General features: G+C 49.6%; 1 protein-coding gene across 1 annotated transcript in view; it reads right to left on the bottom strand.

Annotated features, from left to right (window-relative positions):
* Positions 1–2220: 2220 nt before the first annotated feature.
* Positions 2221–26214, bottom strand: part of RXRA (retinoid X receptor alpha) — a 111514-nt gene continuing 87520 nt past the window's right edge. Inside the window, exons 5-10 of the mRNA XM_085325268.1 lie at positions 21600–21769; positions 15622–15751; positions 10165–10297; positions 8976–9067; positions 7279–7384; positions 2221–2946 (exon numbers count right to left, since the gene is read on the bottom strand). Of these exons, the coding sequence (XP_085181394.1) occupies positions 2799–2946; positions 7279–7384; positions 8976–9067; positions 10165–10297; positions 15622–15751; positions 21600–21769 (779 nt within the window). The 3' untranslated portion in view covers positions 2221–2798. The remainder of the gene's footprint in view (positions 2947–7278; positions 7385–8975; positions 9068–10164; positions 10298–15621; positions 15752–21599; positions 21770–26214) is intronic.

The raw sequence follows: 26214 nt of genomic DNA on the forward strand, positions 1-26214 counted from the left end.
AAAAAAAAAAAAAAAAGTGGTTCTACCCAAGGGAGATAAACAACAGTGAAGGTTTATTCTAGTGCAAGGCCGGCGGGCGCTCCCGCCACGCGCCGTCTCAGCGGGCCCCAGCGCTCCGGCCGGCGAGCGGGCTCGGAGCCGCTGCGCCCGGGGGCTCCGCTCCAACCCCTTCGCGGCAAGCCCCCGGCGCGCCGGGCTGCGAGCGCTCCGCTGGCCACGAACAGCCTGCTCGTGTTTACTGGCGCCCTGTACGGATTTCATTTCTCTCGCCTAGTTTTCTTGGCAAATTCTTCCAGGGTGATGCCGTTTAATAATATTTTCGGCGGCACGCAGGCTGCTGCGGAAACCCGGCCAAAACACTTTCCCTGCCTCTGCGGATTTGCCACTTCAGGCCAGCCTAAGGGAAAGTTACGACCTGAAATCCTGAGTATTTATTTAGCAGTGAGATGGCCTTATTAACGGCAGGGGGGACGGAGCCGGGGCCGCGAGGCGCCGGGCCGAGGGAGGACAGGCGGGGTGGCGACTGCGCCCCACGAGGAGCGGGAGCCGGCGGGCACCGCGCCGTCGCCCTCGCCGGCACGCAGCAGCGGCCGGACGAGCCCGCTACAACCCCTGGGGAGGAGGACAGCAAGAAATACATTGGGACCTAATAATTTATGGCGTTAAAGCACGGAAAAACTAAAAGCGGTGGGGAAGGCCGCGGTCCGAAGCCGAGCACGGACACCTCGGTCCCGGCCCCGACCACACGCTCCGCCGCCGCGTTCGGGACAGACCGTCTCTGCTACGGAGGAAAAAACCCTCAACAAGATCCTTCATTGTTTGCTCTGCTTTTTCTTCTAACTCATTTTTTAACTGGGGCTCTGGAGACGCCCGATTRAAGTGAAACCGCGAGGCGAAAGGGCAAAGCTCTCCGCGGCCGTTCGCCTCTGCGGCCCTGCGGCACACGGGCTGCAACGCCAGGACGCGCGACGAGGATTAACGCGGAGGGCATCAGCCCGCGAAAGCCAAACCGACCACCCGCCCCTCCTCCTCCTCCTCCTCCTCCCTGCCCAGCACCCCTCCTGCTGCCCAAGACCATCAGCAAGTGCTCAGGCTGCAAAGGGTGAAAAATGAGCCGGAAAGAGCTGGAAACTTCCCCAAGCACAAGACCCGGCTGCCGGTGACGCAGCTTCGCCCCGGGGGGCTGCGGGCAGGACCAGCCGCGATCAACCGCGACGTCCCTCGGCAGGGCTGGGGGAGCCCCCACAAAGGTTTAATTAAAGAGCCGGGCCAAAGCCCGGGGCTCCGGCCAGCGGGGAGCCGGGGGCTCTGCGCCCGCCCGGGCAGGGGCTGCTGCCCGGCTCCCCTCCAGCCGGGACCTTGCAGCACCCGCCTCTGCCTGACGGAGGAGATTCAGGGAAGCAGAGGGGCTCCCAGTTCTTGCTTCACCACTAATTAACGTACACAATTAACAGCCTGGCCAGGCACTCCCACTAATTGCTGCCTTGCAGTGTTTCGAACTGCAACTGCTGAATCAACAAGAGCAGCCCCCCGAAATGGGTGCAAACGCCTGGTACAAGCTCAGACCCCCCCCACCCCCGCCCCGGGCTCCCGCGTACCTGCAGGAAAGGAGCGTTTTGTGGGCGCCCGTCCCCAGCCCTGCCGAACCAGGGCAGGACCAGGCCACGGGGGAGCGGTGCCGCGGCCGCCCCAGAGCCGCCAGCCCCCGCCGCTCGACCAGGGACCATCGCCTCCGCCGCAAAAGCCCTGGCGACGGACAGCAGCCGCGACGTGGGGCGGGGGTAGCGTGGCTTGCACGCACGCGGTCGGGGTGGGGGGAGGCCAGCGAGCCCCCCGCGAGCTGGCACGGGGCGACGCCGAGTGCCTCGCAGCCTCAGAGCGAGCGCTGCAGACCCGCACGTTCCAGTTGGCTCGCGTCTGCTTGGCCAGCTCCGCAGCCGGGGGAAGAGTCATCTTTGGAAACAGCAGCGGCGCCCAGCTGCCCTTCCAGACGGGAAGCGGGACCTTTCCGGCCGCACCGAGGGGCAGGGGGGCTCCGTCTCGCTGCGCCGCTGTTCATCTCTCCGTGCAGGTCTTTATTTGCGGGGTCGGGGGGAGTAAGATCAATCCCAAATCCTCTGCTTCGAATTGAAAGAGAAGGTGCTGTGCAGCCACGGGTGACTCATTTGCAGGGCACGGTGAGGGCTGCCTCTCCCTCAGAGAAGTAACTACTGAGACTACTAATAATAGTTGGAAACCAAAAATAGATTTTTTTTCCTCTTCTCTTTTTCAAAAACTCCATCCTCTGAAAATAGCCAGCTGCAATTCAGCGAGTTAAACCGCTCCCCTGAGCTCGTCCGAACCCCGCTGCCCAAAGAGCCGCCGCAGCCGGCTCGGATCGTCCCCCGCTCCCAGCCCCACTCGGCCCCGGGAAACGCAACCCTGACTCAGCAGGCACAGGGGGTACTGCAAAACCCGGCCCACGGTTCACTGCGAATAGCGAGGGTGACCCGGGTGCAGGGGAGAGCCACGGTCGCTTGTGAAAAACACTCCGTTCCCGCTTCTCTACATCTACCGTAGGGAAACAGTTACCAGATCTTTAGACGCAGCAATGACAGCAAATGACCAAGGGTCAACATGATGAAGAGGCAAGGACTTCAGGGTGTCACCCCAGGGAGCAGACGGAGAAGATCAGACAGTGTCTCCAGCATCAGGGAGAGGAGGTAGGGAAAGGGGCCGGGGCAGAGGAGGAGAAAAGCAGAGGAAGGAGCCCCAGGAGGCCCCAGCCAGGCGGTAGGGACTGACCCAGCAGCAGTTCTCTAAGTCATTTGATGAGGTGCTTCCAGCATTTCCATCAAGAAGGTGTCGATAGGCGTGTCACCTATTAGCTTGAAGAAGAAGAGGTGCTCCAGGCATTTCAGGCCGATGGACCGGAGCGCAGGGAGACGGAGCAAGAGCTTGGCAAACCTGGGAGGGCAGAAGATGCAGCATGGTTAGAGATCCCACTTGTGACTTCATTTCTGCCCGTGCCCTGCAAAGCTTCTGACACCGCTCCTGCTCAAAATGGATCTGAGTCAGACACAGCTGGGGTGACCTCTTTTGCTACCAAAGTCATGGGGCTAAACCCAGAGAAATGACTCATGGGTATTTGTATCCCAGTCCCTGAAGATCAGGCAGCCATGGTGAAGATGATATTCACAACAAATAGCTGGGAGCAAAACCGAAAGAGTAAAGTAAGAACTAAAGGCAGTCCCCTCCAGACTGAGGTGCGCTTGGTGTCATGCACGTGAGTCACGCTACATGCTTCGCCAGCAGCTGCTCCGAGAGTGCCCCGAAACTTTTGGGAACTCCTTATGCCACAACCAAGGAGAGGATAAACCTACTGAGCTAGGCTTTTCACGTTCAGCAGCGCAAGCAGCTTACGCCAGTTTGATTTTGATCAGGGAAAACTGAAACTAGCCATGGGGATGAGGCGGGATGGAGTAGATGCTGAGTGTGGGTATCTCACAGAGGTAAGCAGCAGTTTGCCTGGTGTTGCCTCTTTCATACAAGGATTGGGCACCTCACATGCAGCTCTGCACAGATGTCACTCCAGGTTACTTGCTGCCACTGCTCTGAGCCCTTAGGGCCTGCTTGCACAGCAGAAATCTGGGATGAAGGCACTTCTGGGGTGAAGCCAATGAAAGGTGACAGCAGCTTTTAAAGCAAAGGTTTGAAGCTGGCAACAGCCCTAGACCTAAAGCAGATCTATCCTGGGGAGGCACCAGGCAGCCCCCTTGTCCTCACCCGGGCCGAGGGGGTTGCCAGCAGCTCTTTCCCTGCTCCCTGCCTGGCACGAAGCATCTGGTGGGGCTCAGCTAACCCCCAAGCTAAACAAAAGCCCTTTCTTCCAACCCTGCCCCGCAGAAACGCTTTTCAGGTTGCACCCATGATGCTTTTAAGAGCACTGACAAGCAACGAGTGCTGCATGCGGCTCGGGGAGGGGAGAGGCAGGGGGGCTGGAGAGAGCCGACAGCGCTGGAAGAGGGAGCTCGTGAAGGACAAAGCGACCAGCGCAGTTCCAGCTTGGAGAAGCTCAGCCTCGCTCTTGCTCTAGGCAATTGCCAGGGTCCACTGACTGCAGCCAAATCTATGCAGGCAGAGGAGATGAAACCAAGGGCTGGCCAACTGCACTGGGGAAAGGCTATTGCACACTGGCCTCCGGGCCAGAGCAAGCTGATCAAGCCAGCTGGCTTGGAGGGCTGCTGGATGATGCACGTTGGCAAAGGAGGCCACAGAGCAGGGAGAAACCACAAGCTTCTCTGCACCAGGTAATCTGTGCCAGGACTCTGGAGCAGGCAGCAGCATGGCCCCCGGAGGTGGAGGGTGCCCCCATCTCATCACGTCTGCCTGCATGAGCATCACTGTTGAGACCCTCGGGTGGACTTCGTGCGGTCTCAAGAAGAGTCACACTGAGGGATGTCACCTCCTTGCATGCACCCCACAGCTTTTTGTGTGCGCTCTCGAAAAGGAAGAAAGGCCCTTTAACCATTGAGAGCGCCGTTGTTTGTTTTCACCGCTGCAGAATCAGGGCTTCGACACAAGCAATGCAGCGCAACGGCCGGAACCGAGCCAGCACAGGGAGAAGGGGACTCTAAAAAATACATACGTAGAGAGACATGCACAAACATGCAGATATTATATATGCATACACACTTTTCTCCCCCCCCCCCCTTTTTTTTTTTTTTTTTTTTTTGCTGAGCTGGCGAGAACAGTGGGACAAGAGCCAGGAAAAACAAATCAGTCCTACCATCCCATTCAGGAAGTTTCACTTTAAACCAAACCAGATGATGGCTCCAGCCCTCAGATATGTTTAACTGTGAGATAACCAGCCCGCAGTGCAATGTGCCAGGGCTGCGGCTGGGAGGGGAGAAAATAGCCCTGATTACCCGCGGCTGCTCCATGTCACGTACACGCCGTGCCCTCCCTGTCCAAGGAGCAGGGGGTGCCCTAGGGGAGGGAGTGCTGCTCAGTTTTTCCTAGGAATGTTTTTCTTCATCTCTCTGCAACAGAGAAGTTCATTTTTGGTGCCATCATGTTTACGCTGAGCTTGCAAGCCCTTGATCGTGGACTAGTTAGCCAGGACTTTGCTGAAATCACGCACCAAAGGGTATTTGAAATTTGGCAGTGGCAAAGCTAAGCGTTCACCGCAGCGTGAAGCAGGGGAGGGTGTGCAATGCCTGCACAGGCTCAACCGTGCATTTGCTCAACCACAGGAAGAACTTGTTTCCAGCCCCAGATGGTGATCACATTGTGCCATTAGACCAGGAGGATGGAGAGCACTCCTGAGAGTTTTCATTTCGCTATTGTGTAACTCTGGATTCCTAGCCTACGAATTAACCTTCCCGAGCCATTTGGATTGAATTCACTGTTGTCCTGTGCCATAACAGCGAGGCAGTAAGGTTAGCAGTGCTCAGTCATGGCTCTCATACGTACTGCCCTAAGTGTGTTGTCCCTAAAGCTTTTTGCAAAGAAGGTGTCAAGATCTCTTTTACAGAGGGAAACATAGAGGCTCAGGGAGGTTAGCTGCCCAGTTGAAGATCTTTCAAAGCCAATGAGAGATCATCATACTCAAGAGCCCATGGTCCAGGCCACTGGATGTAAAACACTCCTTTCTGTATCACTGATCACTGGTGTAGCACCCCTGGGGAGCAGATTTTGACCACTGTCTCAGCAGCTTTGCTTCCTCATGCAAGGCCACTTTGTGACAGTTTGGCAAATGAAAAGTGGGCACAACTGAAAGTGGTAACCAGAGAGGCCACATGCTCCTGAGACTTGTCGATGTGCTGTCCTGCTCCCAAGTCCCACCCCAGCCTGCAGGAGTGAACCAGCAAGGAGCCGTCTGCACGAGCCACAGGATTCAGCTGCAGACACTGGATGCCTGTTTGAAGCTAAGAGAGCTTCCCACGGGGGGAATATTCCAGGAGAGCTCCTGGCTGGATTTCCAAATGCAGCTCTCCTTGTGCCATTTACGGCTGGCTGCACATTTTGAGCCCAAAGGGAAACAGAGCTCTTCTGAAACTTCAGAACAGCCAAAGTCTAGGATCTGGATTTGCTTAGGGGGTGCATTTAACAATGCTTTACAGGAAGAGCAGCTAGTTGGCCTGGGGTCCAAGAAAACTACACAGAGGGAGGAGAGGTAATCATCCCTGCTCTATGCACCACGATCATCACTCATTTCCCCTCCTTGCTGCAAAAATCAAACACACCCAATGGTATCTTCATCCTAATTTTCCCCTTCACAACCCAATCATGAACATCCAAGAAGCCTCTTAACAACGTGTCTGCTTTCAATCGCCAGCACACTGATATCCACAGCGGTATGTGGAAGGGGGAAACACAGTGCAATATTGCTTCCGAGGCAGTGATCTGCCCACTGCATCCACTGGTCTAAGAGCATTTTTTTTTTTTTTTTTAAGCCATCCAGGTAAGTAAGGCCAGGAATGCAGGTGAGATGCAAATTCTAGTTGCTTGGGCTGTTTTTCCCAATATTTACGCCTCAGCAGTGATATGTACCAGCAGCAGTTTCCAGTGCTTTGCTTGGTTTCTTAAATGACTGTCAATAACTTAGCTGGCAGTTGCCAGCTTCAGGCTGTAACTGGGAAAATGCGCCCACTCAGCTTTGGAGCAGTCCAGGAAAGCATTCCTAATTCCCCCTCCCATTCCCAGCTGGATTGGAGGAGGAGGGGAGGGGAGAAGAGAGCATCAATTGAGGCTTTCACTTCCCAGCAATGATGCTCATCTGCCACTGAAAATTAACTCCGTGTGTGTCTTGTTTTTGCTGTGTTTTGTTCTCAGTGGTTTCCAAAAGGGAAATGATACCCGTTCCCTCGTGTGCTCAATCCACTGTTGTTGCAGCAGGAGCCAGGACGCTCCAGGTCTCACCGCTGCCTTTACCACGTGGCCTTTACTCTTGGACTGGCTGCACCATTCCCCTGCACCACACTTGCCATTTGCTAGCATGGGAATAAACACCTCTCTCCCCTTCATCATGGGATTTTGTAAGGATGTCCATAGTAAAAGCAGGTAAAAACAAAGTTTTCTCTGCAGAGAGCTTCCCACACTCAGAGGGCTTGGGAACACGGTGAGAGCCCTAAATAAAAGGGACCCAGCACTCACATGCTGCATGTGCAGCAGACTATAACCTGGAAGGTGGGCTCTCAGAGACCTCCTCCAGGCTGCAATGCCATTTCTAACAAGTCTTTGCAGTGGCTTGAGGTACGCACTGATGGGGTCGCGGGGGCACACCCAGCAACTCACCTCCCAGGCTGGTCGGGGTATTTGTGTTTGCAGTACGCCTCCAGCGACGCATATACCTTCTCCCTTAACGCCTCAACCTCAGCTGGGTTGGAGAGACCTTTCGAATCTGCAAAGCAATGAAAAGACCATCCGTCAGAAGGGACGCAAACTTCAAAGCTTTTTAGGGTGGTACAGGCAATAGGCACTTCTGGACTCACAACCTGGTGAGTGTGTACAGTCAGCTCTACCGTGCTGGCCACCAACAGTCCCAAACAGATGAAGGCACAGAGCCTTTCTGTGGTCGCAGGGTCTCAGCCCTAGATTACTTGGGGCATTTGCCAAGTGCATCAAGGCCTTATAGGTTTGCTCTGTGACTACAACCCTATTTCATCAGATAGGTCACATCTCAAACCCAACCATTTTGGCTCATTCAGTGGTTGCAGAGCCTCATCCAAAGGCTTTACCTCCCCCTCAAGTCACGGGCTTGTGGGATTTCTCCCTCCAACACGAAGCACTGTAACAAGGCTGAAAGAAAAGCCCCCACACTGGCAGGTCTCCCACAATTCAGCAACTATCTGCAATCCCAACTCGATCCAACCCGGGACTGTGGTGCTTCCTGCATCTCCCAGCGGGGCTGCAGTGGGAGGAGACACTGTGGCTGTTTTTAGTAGGGTGAAAGGGACAGGCAAGTAAATGATATCCCCAAACCCATGCATGATGGGAACCTCTCTAGATTCCCCTTCTTTTACCATACATGGCTACTCCCAAATTACAGATGATAAATTACTGATGATTACAATAATAATAAAAAACCAAACAAAAACAAGAAACAGTCACTGAACCCTGCTAAAACGCACTGGCCTGGATAGGGTGGGAAAGGCCAGAAAAGGAACAGTGTTCGTGCACAACTCATCGTTCCTGTAAAGAGCAGCAGAGGGCACACAGGCATAGGTGGATGGGGTGGCTGTAGATGCAGAGGTTTTGTTTCTGCTGCTGGACCTGTTTTTGCTCTGGACTGACTCACTTTAAAAGAGAAAATCCCCCAATAGAGATAGGCAGGCATCTGCACCATGTCAGTACATCTACTGAGGTACCATGACTTTGCTACCAGAAATGCTAGAGATAACCTCCAAGACTGAACCTCCTTCCCTTGGGCAGCAGAGGCCAAAAGGGAGCAGTAATCTAATTTGAAAGCATCCTGGACTCTGTAGAACCATACAAGTTGAGGACAAAAAGGTTCTTGTCTGTCATCTTCTATTTTATGAGCTAGCTTTGTACCCTTCACCCTTTCCAAGCTCTGCAGGTGACTTATCCAGAAACCCCATTAATAAAATCTCTAGGATGTTGAGATTAGGCAATAGAGGATAATACCCATGCTCTAACTTTGCCCTAATCTTAGATCTCTGGATTCACGTTTGCCCCTATTCAGGAACAGCTTCCTAAAGCGTCAGAACCTTCCTTTCACAGTCAGCTGAAATGCTAAAAAATAGGAAGACCCTGCAAATCAATAACAGTGAAGCCCCTCCACTTCAGCAGAGAACACAGCCCATGGTAGGAGTTAGTCCCCAAAAAGTGGCACTTGTCCTCTCTTCACAAGATCTCAGCTGCCTAGAGTGATTTGCAATAGAGCTTTAGAGGTAATGAAAGAAGGAGCCAAAAATACAAAGCATCACTCAGGAGAGGACTGGAGAACTGAGAGAGAAGGTAACTGCAGGTACCGGGATTGAAGAGGACAATGGCTCGCAGGCAGCCTAGCTCTGTCTTATCCATCTGCATGTCTCGCATTTTTGACACGAGTTCTGTCAGTACTCTGCAAAGGACACAAAAAAAATCACAAGTGTCAGTGTTAAAAAGAAATGAAAAAACACGTGTCAGACCCAGAGTGAGGTCCTCTAGGGCATGTTTAATGAAGTCATGGGATAGTGGTCATTTATACCAGCTCAGGATATGCCCTCATTTTCCTCCTGTATCGAAAATAGTTCGTTAGGAACATCAATAGTTCCTGTGAGATACAACAGGGACCATAAGACTTGGCTTCATACCTTCACTGAGTGGCTCTGGCACTAAAGCAAGCTGCCTAAAAATAAAAAAATAAAAAAAACACACAGGTATCTAAAAGCAATTTCCTCTGCCGGTAATTTTTATTAGTCCCATTGCTCTTACTGCAGGTGCTGGTCTTGAAATATTTTCCACGCGTTGCCCATTTTTTCCTGTTAGATCTTGCAGTGAAGTCATGATCTTGCACTTATGACCTCACAGGAAACAAATGATGTCACCCAGGTCTGAAGAGCAATTTCCTTGCAAAGCAAAAAAGCAAAAGTGCTCTGGTTTCAACTAAGCCATCTCAGGATGAGTCTTGGATAAAGAAATAATTTAAGCAGTGTCTGGAGCCACACTGTGGGTCACACGCTCTGGCAGCCGTGCTTTAGAACACTTCTCCAAAGGAGGGGATATGCACGTGGAACCTACTGGGTACTTCTGGTGAAAATAGAACCGTATCTTGGTCCAATTAAAGATGAAAAGAAATAAATGAGTGCCCTTCTCATAATGTTATAAGCCATCTGGACCCCATGAAGGCAGCTTTGATTTACACTGGGCAGTCCTCTCAGTGACTATTTTGGGCTGTAGGTTTCTGCAGTTTTAAGAGGAGGGATTTAATGCTCCTGCCTGCAGCAAAGACCATGATGTTTTTGTGCAAGCAGCAGGATGGATACACCTCAGCCTGGGCTCTTCTGACCAAGAGCCTATCTGCCAACAAACCTCTATCCGGACCTCAAGCAGGCTGCAATATGAGAAGCAGACAGTGCATGCCATGGGGTAGACCAGTGGAGAAATAGAGATGGAAATGTCTAGTCAAGACAGACTGAGATGCTTTCCCCACTGTCCATCCCCTCCCCATCTTCCCACCTGTCAAAGATGGCACCAACACCAGCACTGTGAGCACTGTTCCGATGCACGTGGAGCCCGGTGGCTAAGAGGATCCCATCTTTCACAGCTATGGAGCGGTGGGAGAAGGAGGCAATTAGGAGCTCATTCCACCCTGGGGAGGAGAAAACAACCAAGGGTCCAGGTTAGAGCCACAAGGTCATCAGGGGGTTCAGGAATCAGCAGTGTCACTTCTCTGACACTAATCTTTTCTAAGAGAGGAGGAAATGACTAAAGATCTGCCAGCACTCCCTAGCAAGTTGCCAGATGTCAGAAGATGAGGGACCATTCCCTGACACACAACCCTTTCTTGGGTGTCAGGAAAGGGGAGAGAAAAAAAAATCAATAAGCAACGAATGCACTAAAAACGTAATAAGGAAAGTAGTTTCCTCCATAACCCTTGTAGTGCAAATAACCCTCCATCCCGCTTTTCCCTGTATCAACCTATGAGTGGGTGTGCAGCATTGTGCTTGCAATCTGTCTTTATACTCCATGCCTCGTAGCAGTTAAAGAGCTATTACTGTTTTCTATCAGCTAATTAGGTTTACTTTTAAGCCACAGTGAGGCACACAAGTTCATTCACCATGATTCAACTACGTAAACCTCAACCATGAAAACTCTTGCTGAGATTTGTCTCTTCTGGCCATCTACTTTGACTGTAAATACGAAGTTGAAGGGAGCAACTATCTTCAGACCCATGGTTGCACTGCACTACTACACAGAGGTCCCACATCCATGACTGGTCCACCAAGGTCCTTCCCACATGGCCAGTAACAAAAGGTTTCCAGAGCTGCTTGAAAAGCAGCATTTGCCATATTCGCCTGGATGCCAAGGGAGTAATCTGAACTGGTTACAGACTGGAAGGGGAAGAAAGACACAACTTTCCTCCCAGTCTCCCCATTCCCCATCCAAATTTAATACTTTCTCAATTTCTAGAATTTGTTACCAGCTGAATTAATTAAAAAGTGACTGAAACAAACCCAGAACAGGTAAGTTTGAAGGGCTGAAGTTTCAATGACTTTCAACCTGCTGTAAGGAGATGCATCTGTGATAAGACATGTTTTTTTTGCAACCCTGGAGAGTCTCACACTCCTCCTGGGGCCAAGATACTCGATCTGAAAATGTTCTGATGTCCAGAACACAGAATTGCTTGGTAGGGTCCAGAAATCTTGGGATATTTGTTTTTTTTTTTTTTTTCTTCCATGCTGTAAAAGCAAGACAACAATATCCTTCATCTCTCCTGCCACAGGAATATGCCTTTTCTCACTGACTGGGGCTTGCAGCTCAGGAATAAACACAAGGTCCATGTGTGCTGTATTTACCCACTGTAGCAGAGAGGAGTCGTGCCATTAGAAATGTTGACAAGGAATAAAGTTCACTGTTTCCTAAGTGGCTACAGGATGTTTCCACCCCAATCAAGGGAACATTTATTTGGCTATTTACTGGGTGGAGCCTGGCACTTCCAGAGGGACTGCAGCACTATGAAACACACGGAGAACTGAGCTCCAAGACTGAAGACGCCCTCTTGGAGCCAGACCAAGGGTGACCCACAGAAAGGCGCTGTAGGTGCTTCCAGTTGTCCATCACATGCAGACTCGCAGCAATTCCACACATAGATCTTCTGCACAGCTTTCATCAACAACAAAAAACCCAGCACTGGTTTGCAATGTCCTTCCCCAGTGCCAACTTTCGTAACTCTGCCCTCCCAGCCATGACCTAACACCCATCTGCGGCAGCTCTGCAAAACCCCAGTGCCACCAATTTGCATCACCCAAGCAAATCCGCAGCCAGCCTCAGAGCAAGGCTTGCCAAGACCATGTGAAAGTGTTGTGGCTGCAGGGCGCCACCAACATCTGCACTGTTGTCATTCCAGCTAAGAAGCGTGGATTAATCAGCATTCCCTCAGAAGAATTATTGCCATTTAGAGCTGGGATGTTTTGGCTGAGATTGGGACCCTACTTCTACCTGGTGCTTTTGGCACAGAATTCCTGCCCCAAAGAGCTGACGAGCTAAAGGGACAATGCAGAGAGCAGGGGAAAACTAAGTACTGCCACAGGTAGTAAATCCGAGTTAAACATTAAAACAAGTTTGCTCAAAGAGTTTTGCATTTCAGTCGACCCACTGAGAAAGCAGATCAGCTTTCCTGAGGCTTGCTAGTCCTTCCATTTCAAGTACAGGAACTGAGCAAAAGCTCCGAGGATGCTTTTGCCCACCACAGGTAAGGTGCACCGGCCAGTGCAGTGACCACTGCACTAGCCCATCTCACTGCAAAGCATCCCCCCCTCAGAAGTCAATCCTAAAAATCAAATTTCCATTCTAGAGATCTGTTTCTCTGCCCTGCTTTGCAGACTGTACTCAATGCAGAGAAAGCTTCAGGTGACTGCCATCTCAGTTGCAGCAAGTTTGGGGAAAAAATGAAAACTTCAGGAAAACAGGCTTGAAAAGTCAGGTTTCCTTCTCAAACCTTTTCAAAAAAGCTCAAAGAGTGAAGATTTTTAAATGATTCAGGATTACCAAGGAAAGTTACTGCTGGCACAGCCAGCACCACTCCTCCAAAGATGCATGTTCCACTTAATTTTGCCTCAGAGGATGCATGAATGAACCTGACTAACGCTCTTAGCTAAATTTTAAGACTTAAATATTTCATGCGCAGCTGTTCTCAGCAGGCCGCTCTCTGCACTCAATAATAGATAGAGCCACTGGTTAAAAGACTTTGCGGGGAGGTTATCTGAGGCCCCACTCGACCGAGGCGCTGGGAGCTGCGAGCCGGCGCCAGGGCCGCTCCTGGTGCTCTGCCCTGCTGGGTGCAGCCCGTCCCGCGGGCACGGCTACAGGACACGCCGCAGAAGCGGCCGCACGGCAAAACACGCATCGCCCGGACACAGCGGGGTCCGTGGCCACCTTGCCCACCGCCCCGCGGAGCCGCCCTGGGAGCTCCCCCCCAGATCCGCAGCAGGATCACACGCTGCCCCTCTCCAGGAGGGGACCCCGGGGCCGGGCGAGGCGGCACCAGGGAAAAAAAGGTGAGACGGAAACATCAAGAAAGGGGCCGGAGCCCAACTTTAGCAATAGATACGCTTGATATGAAACAAGCCAAAAAGAGAGCGTAGGGGATCGTTTAAAAAATAATAAGCAACAACATAAAAGCAAGAATGTCAGGTCACCAAGTCTCCAATTTAGAATTTATTAGCCGCCTTCCGCACAGAAAACAAAACCTTGAACTGCTGTTGTGGGTTTTGTTTCCATTTCACATAAGTGAAATATAGCTCTTTGTCTGAATTCAGCTCTTCCTCGTAGTACTTGCGGAAAGCCCTTACTTCAAAGACTTCTGCAGAGATGCTTCCCCCCCTTCGCTCTTTCTCAACAAGCAGCTCTAGAGACCCTCTTCGAAAATACACCCTTCCCATTTTCCAGAGGCAGCCCTGAGCCAGCTGTACAAATACCAGTGGGCTGAGCCAGCTCTCACTGGAAGCTCCAAGAAACATCACTACCAAAAGGCAAACTGGAGCAGTCAAGAGAGGGCATGTGACTTGCTCAAGCTCAGAGTTCAAGTTTTGTTCCAGAGGAGGAATAAAACCCCAAGATTCCCCATTCCCAGACTATTGTTGTAACCACAAGACAAAATACATGACCAATATCACATTTTAGTAAATTAGAAGTGTGGAAATTCTACGCGAGTAAATGGTGGGACTTAATTGCCTAGAAACCACTGAGGCCCAGCATTTTATTGAGATTCCAGGAGGAACGGGATATTTGTATGAAGGGCCAGGATATGTAGTTACACTAGTCAACAGTTAATGAAAAAAATGCAGAAAGTATTAATAGTCATGCATTTGAGCTACAGTCATCCTCTATTAAAAAAATCAGAGCAACAACTAGTGTTATGTGGTGGGAAGGAGAAAAACAGTGATCCCATCATCTTCCAGCTCTGGAGCCCTTACACTTCCTTCTGAAACAACCTTGACAAACAGACCATGGATCAGACTGTTCTGGCAGTTCTTAGTTTTGTGTTGAAGTGAATACCTGTGATTCTTAATGCATTTTGCTGCCCAATTGCACAGGCATCTATTTTGTGGCATACAGTTTCCAAGCAGTAAGAAATCAGAAATGCTGCCATCAAAGTGGATCAGTAATGGCTCTTCTAAAGAGGCCATTAAACTGAGGTCAGACCGTGCAGAAAGAGGAGCACGCACCCTGCAGGTTTTTCCTCTTCTAAAATTCCTTATAAAAGGGCCTTTTGGGGAAACAAGAGAAACGTTAGAAGTATCATCTCACTACCACTTCATGACAAAGCATCCCACCAGTTCCCAGTGGGAGGATGCCTCTAGCTGCCTTTGCTCATGAAACAGGGGCCACTTCTATTCAGAAAACAAAAAAGCGTAAGTTTTCCTGGTGGGCTTCAGTGTCCCCGTCTTGCTCTGGCTTTAGATGGCTGATGGACTGGTTCGTTCCACTTAGTTCACCTGTTCACCCCAGTCTGCAGCTGCACCTCTGCTCCACTCCAATTCCTCCTTAATTCCTGGCTTCAAGTAATTCAGGGTTTTTTGCTTTTAATCGCCAAGCAGAGAACTGGGCATCACAGCCAGCTGTCAAAGTCTTTCCATTTCCTCTCCCAGTTTCATCCTTCATATCAACTTAGTCATTTGCTGGAAGCAGTTTCATGCGTCCCACTGACAACTTGACTTCCTCCTTGCTTAAACAAGAAAAATTCTCCACTGCGTCAAGCCACAGCCTGTTTAATCACTTATCTGATGACTGGAGCTATGTAAAGAGCTTCATGCCTAAAATGCACCCTTGTCAAGATCTGCCCTTGATTTTTTGCCCTCCCCAGTCTTTGTACATAATCTGTCAGCAATAAGGACTTGAATTTACTTAATGGAAGAAGGTCCTTTTCACAGCTAACTGCTTTTAACCTCCCAAAGCCTCCATTCCTGCAGACTCCCTGCAGCGCAAGGAAATTTAAAATAAGCCTGAAGAATTTTATTTTCATCTTGGTGGGTGGGAGAGGGAAGGTTATATGTTTTTTTTCTCCTTTCTGTTTTTAATTATGATCAAACATCTTCTACAAGATTTCATGGCATCCCAAACCCGCTTGTCTTTCAAGCCTCTGTTTGGAAGATAGTGCACAGTTCCCCGATTTAAATAACCCACCACGCATCTCTGAGAGCCTTGCTCCTCAGAGATGAAGTCGGGCCATTTTTCAGCTGATTGGCAGCTGGTGCTACATTTTGGAACACATTCAGTAACAAGTCCCTTGGGGCTTTTTAAAACCTATTTAGCAATTGAATTATCAGAGGCTATTATTCAGAAACAGCTAACGGCTTTCAAGTTGCAGGGAACTAAACCTAAGCATAATATCTGTCACTTGCAAGACATAACAGTCCTAGAGCCCTGATGGGGCTTCTCACTGGTGCCCACGTGGTGAAGCTCCCCACTCACCTGCTCTGAGCAAGATGACCTGGTCATCCAGGGGCAGCTCGGAGAAGTGGGGAATCCTCTTTGCCCACTCCACCAGGGTGAAGAGCTGCTTGTCCGCTGCCTGGCAAATGTTCGTTACCGGGTCATTGGGCTGCAACGAGAAGGTTTAAAGGCTCAGAAGACGTGGAGCAGAGAGAAGAGGAGAGACTGGACAAGCAGCTGAAGGGGCTTCCTGCCTCTATGCAGTGTTTAACAGTGTTATTCACCGTTCAGGCTAAAAAGCCAAAAGGCAGGAGGGAGCAACAAGGCAGGGGAGGAAGAAGGCTCATCCTGCAGGACAGCTGGCTCCAAAACAGGCCCCAGGAGTGCTGAGACACCAGCGAGTGTCCTGTCTGCTGCACCGACTAACCAACTCACTTCACGCTGGCACCAACTCCAGCCAAGGGAAGGACAGTCTCCGGCATTCACGCTACCCAGCCTGTGCGACTTCCCAGTGCTGGAATCTCGTAGCTCAATAAAGCAGCAGTAATGGGGGCATTACAGAAAAGGAGAAAAACCCTTTCTTTTGAAATAGGATCCAGTAACAGAAACCATCTGCTCTCAAGGAGGACAGTCAGCCTAAACAGACCAAATCCCTGTTTAAAGGAACTGCTAACAGCTCAAGTGGGCTTGTGATTAGGAACTGGAAGAGACTGTCTAACCCTGGCAAAGAAAGACCTCGCTAGTGCACAAGTGTATATATATGGTTTACCTCTCTGGACATGGATGTATGAGCCCCTCCGCATATCCCACTGTAATCCCCACCGATTTCTAGCAGCTTTGATTGTACGATTATTTTTCTTCCATGCCCTTAAAAGAGCAGTTTCATAGTCAGAGGAGAAGTGTTTATTTCACCTTTGGATTGCACAGGGAAGGGGTGCGAATTCAGCACAGCTGAAGCAGGAGCATGCACTAATATAAGTGTAACCTCTCCCGCCTTTAACAGTCTCGATTTCATCAGGAAAAGGCCATTGCTCACTGAGAGATGGCTCTGTTATGGCAAATACTTCTCCCAGATCAAGCTGATGAGAACCACACGATTCACATGTCTGTGTCCCACCACATGCTCTCTTCAGCGCACAAACCTCCATTCTTCCCCCTTTTTCACCTGCCTCTTTTCTACTGGCCACACTGCTAAACTCCCACTTGCCTGCTCAGTTATTTTCTAGATATTGCAGCTTTCCAAAGCACATGCCAAGCATGGACACTACAGCCATGGGGTCTCCCACGCTGCAATCTCTTGCTGCCTGTCTGGGATGAGCTCACACACTCCTGCAGCCCCCCTGCTGCTTCCCAAACCCACAGACCTGGGGAGAACAGACACACAGGGCTGCAAGGGGAACATCCTTGTCTCAGAACGGCGCACAGAAGACAAGGCCACCACCACAACGGGCATGACACTGGGGATGTTTCTGGCCCCAAGGAACAGGGAGGGAAAGCTAACAAACAAAAGGTAGGAGGCCAGGGAGCAAAAACATCTTGAGGTTATTTTTTTTCTTACATCCCTTACTAGCTGCTTGATCAGAGCCATCTAAATACTCACAAAACAAAGGAAGGAGAGAAATGCTACTTCTAGAGAGGGCCTAAGTCCAAGGAATAAAATATAACCCCTCTCTGTTACTCACCAAGGGTCCAAATCCTCTGCCCCAGCAAGAGCTCTGCTCTTGCACTCATACAGAGCCACTTCCAGGGACCCTTGCTGAGATTGCTCGGCAGCTGCCTGACAGCAAATACTAACCGTGTGCCTCAGTGGCCAGTGCCTCTGGTCTTCTGGGCTTAAAATAACTAGCATCTGGCAAGCACAGAGGCACTCGACTTCAAAGTATTTTCACCTGTTGCTTGCAGAGATAGATGGGAATGGGCTCATGTTCAGCATTACTGCTGAGGAGCTGGGAGTTTCATTAAGGGAATTTTCCCCTCCTGGCTCTGCCCCTGCCACAGAGCACTACTGCCAACCTCCAGGGGCTCGAAACAGATGAGCTTTGCCCCAGGAACCAGTGCTCTTCCCCAGGGGCAGGAGGAGTGAGGAGGGACTGGGCCGTCCCCTAGCAGATGGAGGAAGAAAAGTAAGACAGGATTTCCTATAGACAACAGGATTGTCTAAACTGGGTGGGAAGAGGAGATCTGAAGGATTGGGTGCTTCACTGGGAATATGGGCAATGTCAGCATTCAGAGGAGTTTGAAGGGGTGCTTTAGGAAAACTAGATGTTTTTGCCAAAGACTTTATTGGGGCTTATACTTCTGTGCAGGTTGTCACGGTCTTTAAGACTCCTTCCTTACACAGCAAGCTAGGCTCTAGGTGTCACAGACCAGACTACCACTGCTTCTCTGAGAGCGGAGTGATCTGCACCTGGTAGTGCTTCAGACAAAGTCTCTGAAAGGAGCCCAGCCTGCAAGGTCTGAGTTTTCAGCAGCTTCAGGAAGCACTGATGAGGCCAGGACCATGGGCACACCCGCCTTGGGGACAGGAGAAGGGCCAGGCCCTTGCCACTGCATGAGCCCATGCACATGCTTTAATTACACTTCAGACTGCAGTTCCAGGAACCATCATGGTGTTTCCTGGCAGAATTTTAATCACTGTAGCTTGAGAGGCAGCTGAAAGTATCATTCCTGCAGGCTCAAAGAGCCCTGCCTGCCTCCAAGAAAGGATCTACCAAGCAGTGCTAGAAACTCTTCCCATGCATGGTAAGCAAATCCCCTCCTGCAGTAAATAGCAAGGGCATGGTGCCGACGTGTGACAGAACGAAAGGACACTCGGGCACCTGATCCTTCTGGAAAACAGGAGCTTGGAGACATCTTCCAGAAAATAGTGACTTGAAACCAGCCGCTCGAAGACCAATTAAGAGCTAATGGGGATACCACTTCTCAGTTACAGGAGTTGCCTTTCACTGGCCAGAAGCACATCCAAAGTGGTGCTTACACTGCAAGAGCCCAGCTTCTCAGCTGCTGGGGACACAGGGGCTCTGACACGCAGGCTCAGGCAGAGAGGCAAAGGCATCCTTGTACGTCACCTTACTGCTGACGGACAGGTATGATGCACTGAGAGCGTACAGCCGTGTCCAACTCTTGAGGGGCAGGGGAGCACACAGGGGTCTCAGGGCTTCCTTGGACACAGACCATATACGAATCCTGCAGAAATGTCCATTCAAAGCTTGTGGGAGCCTCCCAATGGACTTACCCACTTTCCTACTGTCAGAAGTCTGACAACTGTCACAATTAGCACCTATTTGCAGTGGCTGAAGAGCTGTTATCAGAGGCTCATAGGTGCTGTTATTTCAAGTGCGTGTTTTAGTGGTAGTCATTGAAACACCAAGTCTTGGCAGGCTCCCATCATGCAGGGCAGAAGGACAGCAGATTCAGTGTGCCAGATCCCTCTGTCTCAGCTGCTTCCTGCGCAGCTCAGTGCCCTCCTCTTCTGTGCCCTGCTACCTGCAAGGATCTGACCCCTCTGTACTTCCCTTCGCCAGTGTGGGGTTCAAACTGTGAATGTACCCCATCTGCTCTGATGAGAGATCAAGGTGGCCTGACAGAGCCATGCCTTCCATGAGTCTCACTCCACAGTTCCATATCCAGCCTCAGTTCAAGCAGCACGCTTCATCATGAAAGACTTGGTTAGATACTAGCAGAGCCCAACTGCCCTCTCCTTTTACTGGCTTTGAAACTTGTGCTAAAACCCCACAGTTCGTGTCTGAGGCTGTACAAGTGGAAGAAATCAGTGGTGGTGTCAAAGCCTGGCAAAGCAGAGGGACCTGCTTCCACCAGAGGAGGGTCTGAAGGCCAAGAGCAGTGTTCTGGGAGGCCATGGCAGGAAAGTGATGGTCACAAACATGAGAGCATTTGGGAGAGGAGGTGTTAACTCCCACGAAGCACTGCCAGCTCCATCCCAGCCTGACACTGCCTAGTGGAAAAGTCCTGTCAATCACTGGAGCTGTCTAGCTCACTGGCAGCATTGAGAGCGGATGTAGCAAGGTGCAGGGCCACAAATAGAAGGACTCAACGTATGAAGCTAATAGGAAACAGCTTGTATTTTACCCTGTGTCTGTTAGGGACTGAATTTGTCTAGGTTTCCATCACATCAGCTCTCTGGGGAGGGCTCGGGAGGGCAGCTTCTCCGGCCTTCCTCTCCTCATCTGGTGGCCTCGTCACTGCAAGTTGCTCATCTCATACATCTGCTAAACCTGCTACAAATGTCACCTCACTGACAGAAGCTGCTTGACAATAATAGGGCATTTCAACAAGCCTCCTGCTTCTATTTAGATGCAACACACATCCCTGTTCACAGTAATGCGTGTTGAATTATGCAGGAAGCAGCTTTCAATTTGCTACAAGAGGCTGAGGAGACGCAGTGCCAGACGAAGCCATTTATTTCAGCTCCCTCTCTGGGGTTTGTTTTCAAGTCAGCACAACACAGGCTACAACTCCCCTGAAGTATTTTTAATCCTGATAGCCAGTGGAGCCTTTCCGACCCCCTCACTAACCACAGCAGCACTACCTCCTACTGCTTCTTCCCCAAAAGCCAGCTGCAGCTTTACAGGGATGGGGATCCTCAACGGCTTTGTTAGGATGGTATCACTGCCTGTGGTACGTAAGTGAGCTTCAAGCACAGGCAAACACCATGCCCCTGCATCCACTTCTGGAGAGCTTCATTTAGGAATCAGCTCTGTCCTTAGCAGTAAGTTACCTTTATTAAAAAACCTCACTTACCACGTTAGCCATAAAGCACCCTGGTAAATAAAGGCCAAGCAGAGCATCCCATAGGAGCAGTCAAGACTTGGACCCCTCCAAGGAACAGACTCTGAGATACCCTACCAAGACCTGCCAGATAAGGTATTCCCTACTCAGTCCTCATATGAAGAAAGAGATACAGCATTATTATACAGCAGAAAATAAGTACTGTAGTCCCCTTCTACCTCCCAGAAATAGCTACATTTCATGGTCTCAACCTTATAGATACCTAAGAAAGAGCACTGGGAAACACAGAGCAATACTTTGGCTTATGCTTTCCACTCTCTTGGTTTAGCTAGCCCATGTGCTCCCAAAGCTCTAGGTGGATTTCAGTGCCCTCCAAGAAGACTAAAGAGCCCAGGAGATGCCCCCTTTCTCTGCATTAGGGCCTTTTACGTGGACTATGCATAGGATCTAGCCCAAAAACAGAACTTTAGAGGATAGGTTGGCTCTTGTATTTGGAGATAGTTGCTTTGCAGAAGGACTTTCTCTGAATATGGCTATAACCAACAGCAAAGGGAACCTGTTAGGAAAGGGGATGAGGACAGTTTGCCTCTGTGTAGTTTCTCAGTCTTTTCCTACATTTCTATCAAATACTTGCTGTTTGGACAAGGTCCTGTTAGAGTCCAGGTGCTTCTAGCAGGCTCAGTGATCATACAAGCCTCTGAATATGAAAGAAATTTGAAAGCTAACTTCTCTATCAGGCTTTCTCTTATTAGAGCTAAGCAGCGCTACAGTTCAGCCTTTGAAAAGTCATGCCCCAATTTTATAGCTCTTATCTTTTTGCACTTCAGTTACAAAGGTCTGTTTATTGGTTTGATTGGACTATGAGCTCTTCTGAGCATGGAGTGTCTTCCTGGCTTTTAGCACTAACGGCTGTAACTAAAACAAAACCACCTCTGTGAACCCTTTTAACTCTGCCTTACAATATCTGTTCCTCTCTGTGGCTCTGGACACACTACCCTTCACTTCAGCTCTGAGACAGAGCTCGTTACACGGGGAAAACAGGGTTTGCTTTTCTCAAACTTTCATTTAAGGTCATATATGGAGTCTAAAGCAGGGTCAGGAGGTGCGTTTCAGAGCCTTGCTTTAATTCTTTAACATTAAGATAACCCATCCTCTGACCTAGGCTCACTGCTGCATTCATGCTACATCAATACTGAGGTCCCACAAGCTATTCACCCATGCCTCGCGTGCCCGGGATGGGGTCACGGCCGAGCGGAGAGGTGCCTTACCGAGCTCGGCGTCAAGCCCATATTCGCTTCAATGTATGTCTCTGTCTTTGGCTCCACTGCGAGTTCAGCTTCCAAGATCTTCTCCACGGGCATGTCCTCGTTGGCGCTACTTGTTGACTCCACCTCGTTCTCGTTCCGGTCCTTGCCTCGCTGCCTCTCTTCCTGGACAGCTGGAAACGGACACGAAAGGGACAGCGTCAGCCTGGGGAGCCCCGCTGCGGTGCCACGGGCCGGACGCTGGGATCCCAAAGCTCCACGGGTCACTTAGCCGTGGAAACCTATAGCAATCTTGGTCCTTGCAGCCTGTAGGAGCACACACGCAAGCTGCCTTGTTCTTTCATTTGACCTTTTCACCAACACCCTCAGTCTCTGACAGTCCCGCTGGGTGTGAGATGGGGGGAAGTCACAAGGCAGCTCTCCCGGCTGGGATGAGCCGCTGCGCGCACATTCCTCCACGAGCACAGCGAACGAGACTGCTCCCGCTCAAACCTGTCCTGTGCCCACACGGAAGGTCCCCTTTCACCAGAGGGAGAAGTCCTAGAAACAAAAACGGTTAAAGACACATGATAAAAAGGAAAGAGTTGCTGCGGGAAAAGGAAATGGTTGGGTACTGATACAGGGGAAGAAAACGACAAGGTGAAGTGCCAGGATGAAAAAAGAGAGATCGGTCAATTTAAAGCACGAGTCCACAGTTTGACCATCTCTTGAGCCTGTTAGTGCTGAATTCCCACGGAGGTCATGCGGGTGCATCTAGCTCCTTGGCTCTGTTCGTGACGCTAATGAGGCTCTTGGTGGACTTAGGGTAACACCATCCTGCCACAGATTGAAACTGAGATCTGCTATCATATGCCCTAGGTAAACATGATGGAGACTTTGTCACAGAGCTCTTTCCACACGGACTGGAGAGACCTGTCCCAAATCCTTTGCAGTAGGATTAATCTAGCCAGAAGCATGTCACATGCTGATGACTTAATGTCATAGTACCTAGATAAAAAATGCTCACTAGATGCTAATAACATAATATTAACTCTCTCCTTTTGAAATCAGTACCCACACTTTCACTAAACCTAGAAAGCAGCTTCATGCAGATAGCTGCACTTGTAGTTTCTTTTCAAGACATAATGTTAAACCCTCTAAATCTAATACCCTTGTGCACATAGTTGTTTCCTGCAGTATGTTTTAGCATATTCTGGTTCACCACAGCTCAAGCAATAGGTGTTTCCATCACTTGTCATGAGAGATGACTTTATTTAGCCAGCTCTTTGTTCAAGACTGAATGAGGCTTTTAGTAATGCAGAAAGCCCACTATTTATCCTAACACTCTACCTCTTTGCTGAATTTGAACCTGGTTATGTGATGCTAAGAGAAAACAGCAGGGGCACAGATACTGTTCCAGCAAAATCAGAACTGCCTGTAACACAGTAAGGCCTTTTAGATAATCAGTGAAACCAGCTCCATGCCAAGTGCAAAAATAAAATCTATAACACAAAATTCATTTCTTAAAATACAGGAAATTAAAACACATGCTAAAAAAAAATCCTATATGGACTCTAATCGTAATAACGCAATTCCACCCCAGCATGAGAAGGCTTGCGGCTGATTTCCATGGGTCTAACTCCCTTCCTACAGTAACCGGAGGTGCAATGTGTTGCCTGCTGCATGCCAACAGACCTTATGTTTCGTTTTCTGTAGTGTTTAGACTCCTTCAAGTATGAAAGTTGTTATGCAGAAAAACAAGAGATTATTTTTGAAAACAGATCTTGAGGTTACAGGCTGCATACGCGACAGAGGCACACACTGGTTTTTGCCTGGCTTATCAGACCCAGGTAGATTGCTGTTGTCAAAACTCACAGATTCGTGTCAAGGCTTTTGTCCATCTGGACCCTGTCTGACGTGGATCATCTCTTTACTTTTGCAGGTACTTTTTCAACATAAAACACTGCTTACATTTCTTTCTCCCACCTCTACTCTTGTCTTCCCAATCTTCAGAAAACTAGAAAATTTTGCTTAATGCCAACCCTTCCTTCAAATGCACAGATGTCCCAGAACTCCTTTGGGCACATTTGAAGAGATAAAATAGCTACTAAATAACAGAAAAGCCTAAGAGAAAGGCAAACCTTCAACAAATGGGATTTTACAAAATGACTTAAATGCCAAAGATCTGACGCACGGTTGCAGCAGGTCTCAAGGATAAAGGTACAAAGCATGGTTCCCCGCTCCGAGAGTAACAACTGCAAAAGGACAGCCTCTGCCGCCCGGGGCCAATCTGTCAGGAAGGGATGTTATTCTGAAAGACACATTCTCGCTCATCTACAAGCGACTGCGTCGGGCACTGGGATTCCTGGGAAAGCTCTGTAGAGGTCAAATGAGACAGTGGCTACTTACAGTCTTAAACCTACAAATCTCAACCCCAATGAAACCAATAGAAGCATCCTCGAATGTGAGAAATCAGATCTGCTAGAATGGTTATGGGGAGAGACAGTCTTACAGGACATCTTGGATTATGATGGCATTTGCTTGTGATTAAACTGAATTTTGCTGATACAAACAATAGACAGGAGAGACAGATGGAAAGAGATTATACACGTAAGTACTTATTTCTATTCATTTGAGTTTAGAGCTGCTACCTGAGAAAGTTTGTACCGCTGTTTGCTGTTGGAGCTGGTCAGCAGAAAGCTGACTCATCCTAGCCTGCTTAGCCCAAACCTAAATCCTCGACACTCACCCTTGCCCAGCTGGCTGCCTGCAGCGACGACACACCAGACAGAGCAGATGGCATATTCTCACTTAATATGTCAGGTAGAAAGATAAACCAAGCCCTTGCAATGGAAACTGTTACCTGCTTTGCTACTTGGCACTTCTGAGACCATACAGCACTTCTCCAAAGCCAAGATGTGCCTGATATCACCTGAGACTCATGTGTCCCCCCATCCCAAGCCTGAGTGACCTCCATCCAGCCCTTATTCCTATCTCTCTGCCAATGCTTAATCCAAATCTGGGCTCACCCTCCTGAACCACACAGGTACCCCGGCTGCAAGAAAGCAGCACCACGCTCTGAGTGTCACTATCTGCCCTCCCCACTAAGCAACTCTACACATGCGACTTCATCTGAATTTGCATCAGTGGTGACTGTCCCTCTCTGGTCTGAAGCAACATAATGTCCAGTTCCTGTTTCCTTCGAGGAGAAAGCCCAGGCTGAAGTAGCACACTACCAGATTAATCTCCCACACTTCAACCACAAGCACATCCTGAGAATTAAGCATCTCAGTGGCACAGCATGCTCTGATTTTATCAGCACTGCTCTCCTGTCACCTCCTCTGCAGGGCTCAGCACAGTGAGAACAGGAAGCCACAGATTTGACAGCCTGTAGGTAATACAGAGGGGTGTTTAATTGGGACTTTGCTGTCTGCCTGTGAAGTGAGAACCTAACCTGAGTGTCAGGTCACTTCAGAAAGAGAAGCCATTCAGAAGACCAAGCACATCAGAAATGCAGTGGAAAGGCTAAACGGTTGCACAGAAAGGTCATCTCAAGCCTTCCCTCTCCACTGCTTTGAGCAGGAAACAAGAAGCGGCTGCAGGAGAGCTCTAATCTGCTGACACTGTCGAAAAACACAAATCAGCCTGCTTCATTTCACCGTCGGCAGAATCTGGGTGAGAATAGCTTCATACAAGCAGATTAGCTCAAAGGAGAGTGTGTTTATGAACCTGACCTGTTTCTAACGTGGAAACACTGCAACACACCACCCAAACCTCGGTTTTTTTGGTTGCAGTTTGAAAGGCTTTTGAAGATACATGTGAGGCAGTAACTGCTCTACAGGTTGACTCAGTTTCAGCCCCTTGTAGAAGCAATTTTCCATCCCTATGTAGCAGCTCTAGGAACAAAGTGGGAACAGCTTCATTCTTCATGTGACCAACTAATTCTCCCCTGCAACAGATTTACGCATGGCCTTAGGCATAGGCAGGGCATTTTATCCATGTCATGTGCTCATGAACACCCCTCATCAGCACACTCAGATGGTCTTTTTACAGTCATCTTGTTGTTTCAGGTGTGGCACTCTCAAATTCTGTCTTCAGGATCGAGAGACTGAATTACTTTTCTGCAGTTCTCTGCTTTTCTATTTTCAGATTGACTCTAGAGTATTACAACAGCTCCAATGGTGTCTTGTCCAACACATTATCCTGAAAAAATCAGGGATTTGCAGATTACATTCAAGACTTACAATCTTTGAACTCCAAGACTGGATGTTGGGCTACACACATGCACTGATCTTTACATCCACTGGCCTGAGGTTCAGAAGTGAGGAGACATCCAGGGTGCAAGGAGCAGACAAAAGTATCCAGGGAGCTGCTAGTCATCCGACTCCTTAGCAGAGTCCTCCACGCCTTTCTAATCTCCTCTACGAACCTGGCGGTAGATGTCTGCAATTTACCACTCTCCAGCCTAACCAATACTCTCCTGTATCTGCAAAAGACCTGGCATGATGGTGCTTTTTCGTAGGCAGGACAGGACACACTCCCATTTCAGAAAAGGACAGGGACTGTGTGTTTATTCAGATGCAGACAAAAAAGCAGGTGGGGTGGGGAAAGGAAAGAAGGAGTAAATGGGCAAATCTTT

This window comes from Rhea americana, unplaced genomic scaffold, assembly GCF_003343005.1.
Source record: "Rhea americana isolate MKP2758 unplaced genomic scaffold, rheAme1 scaffold_97, whole genome shotgun sequence".
In the NCBI taxonomy this organism is placed as follows: Eukaryota; Metazoa; Chordata; class Aves; order Rheiformes; family Rheidae; genus Rhea; species Rhea americana.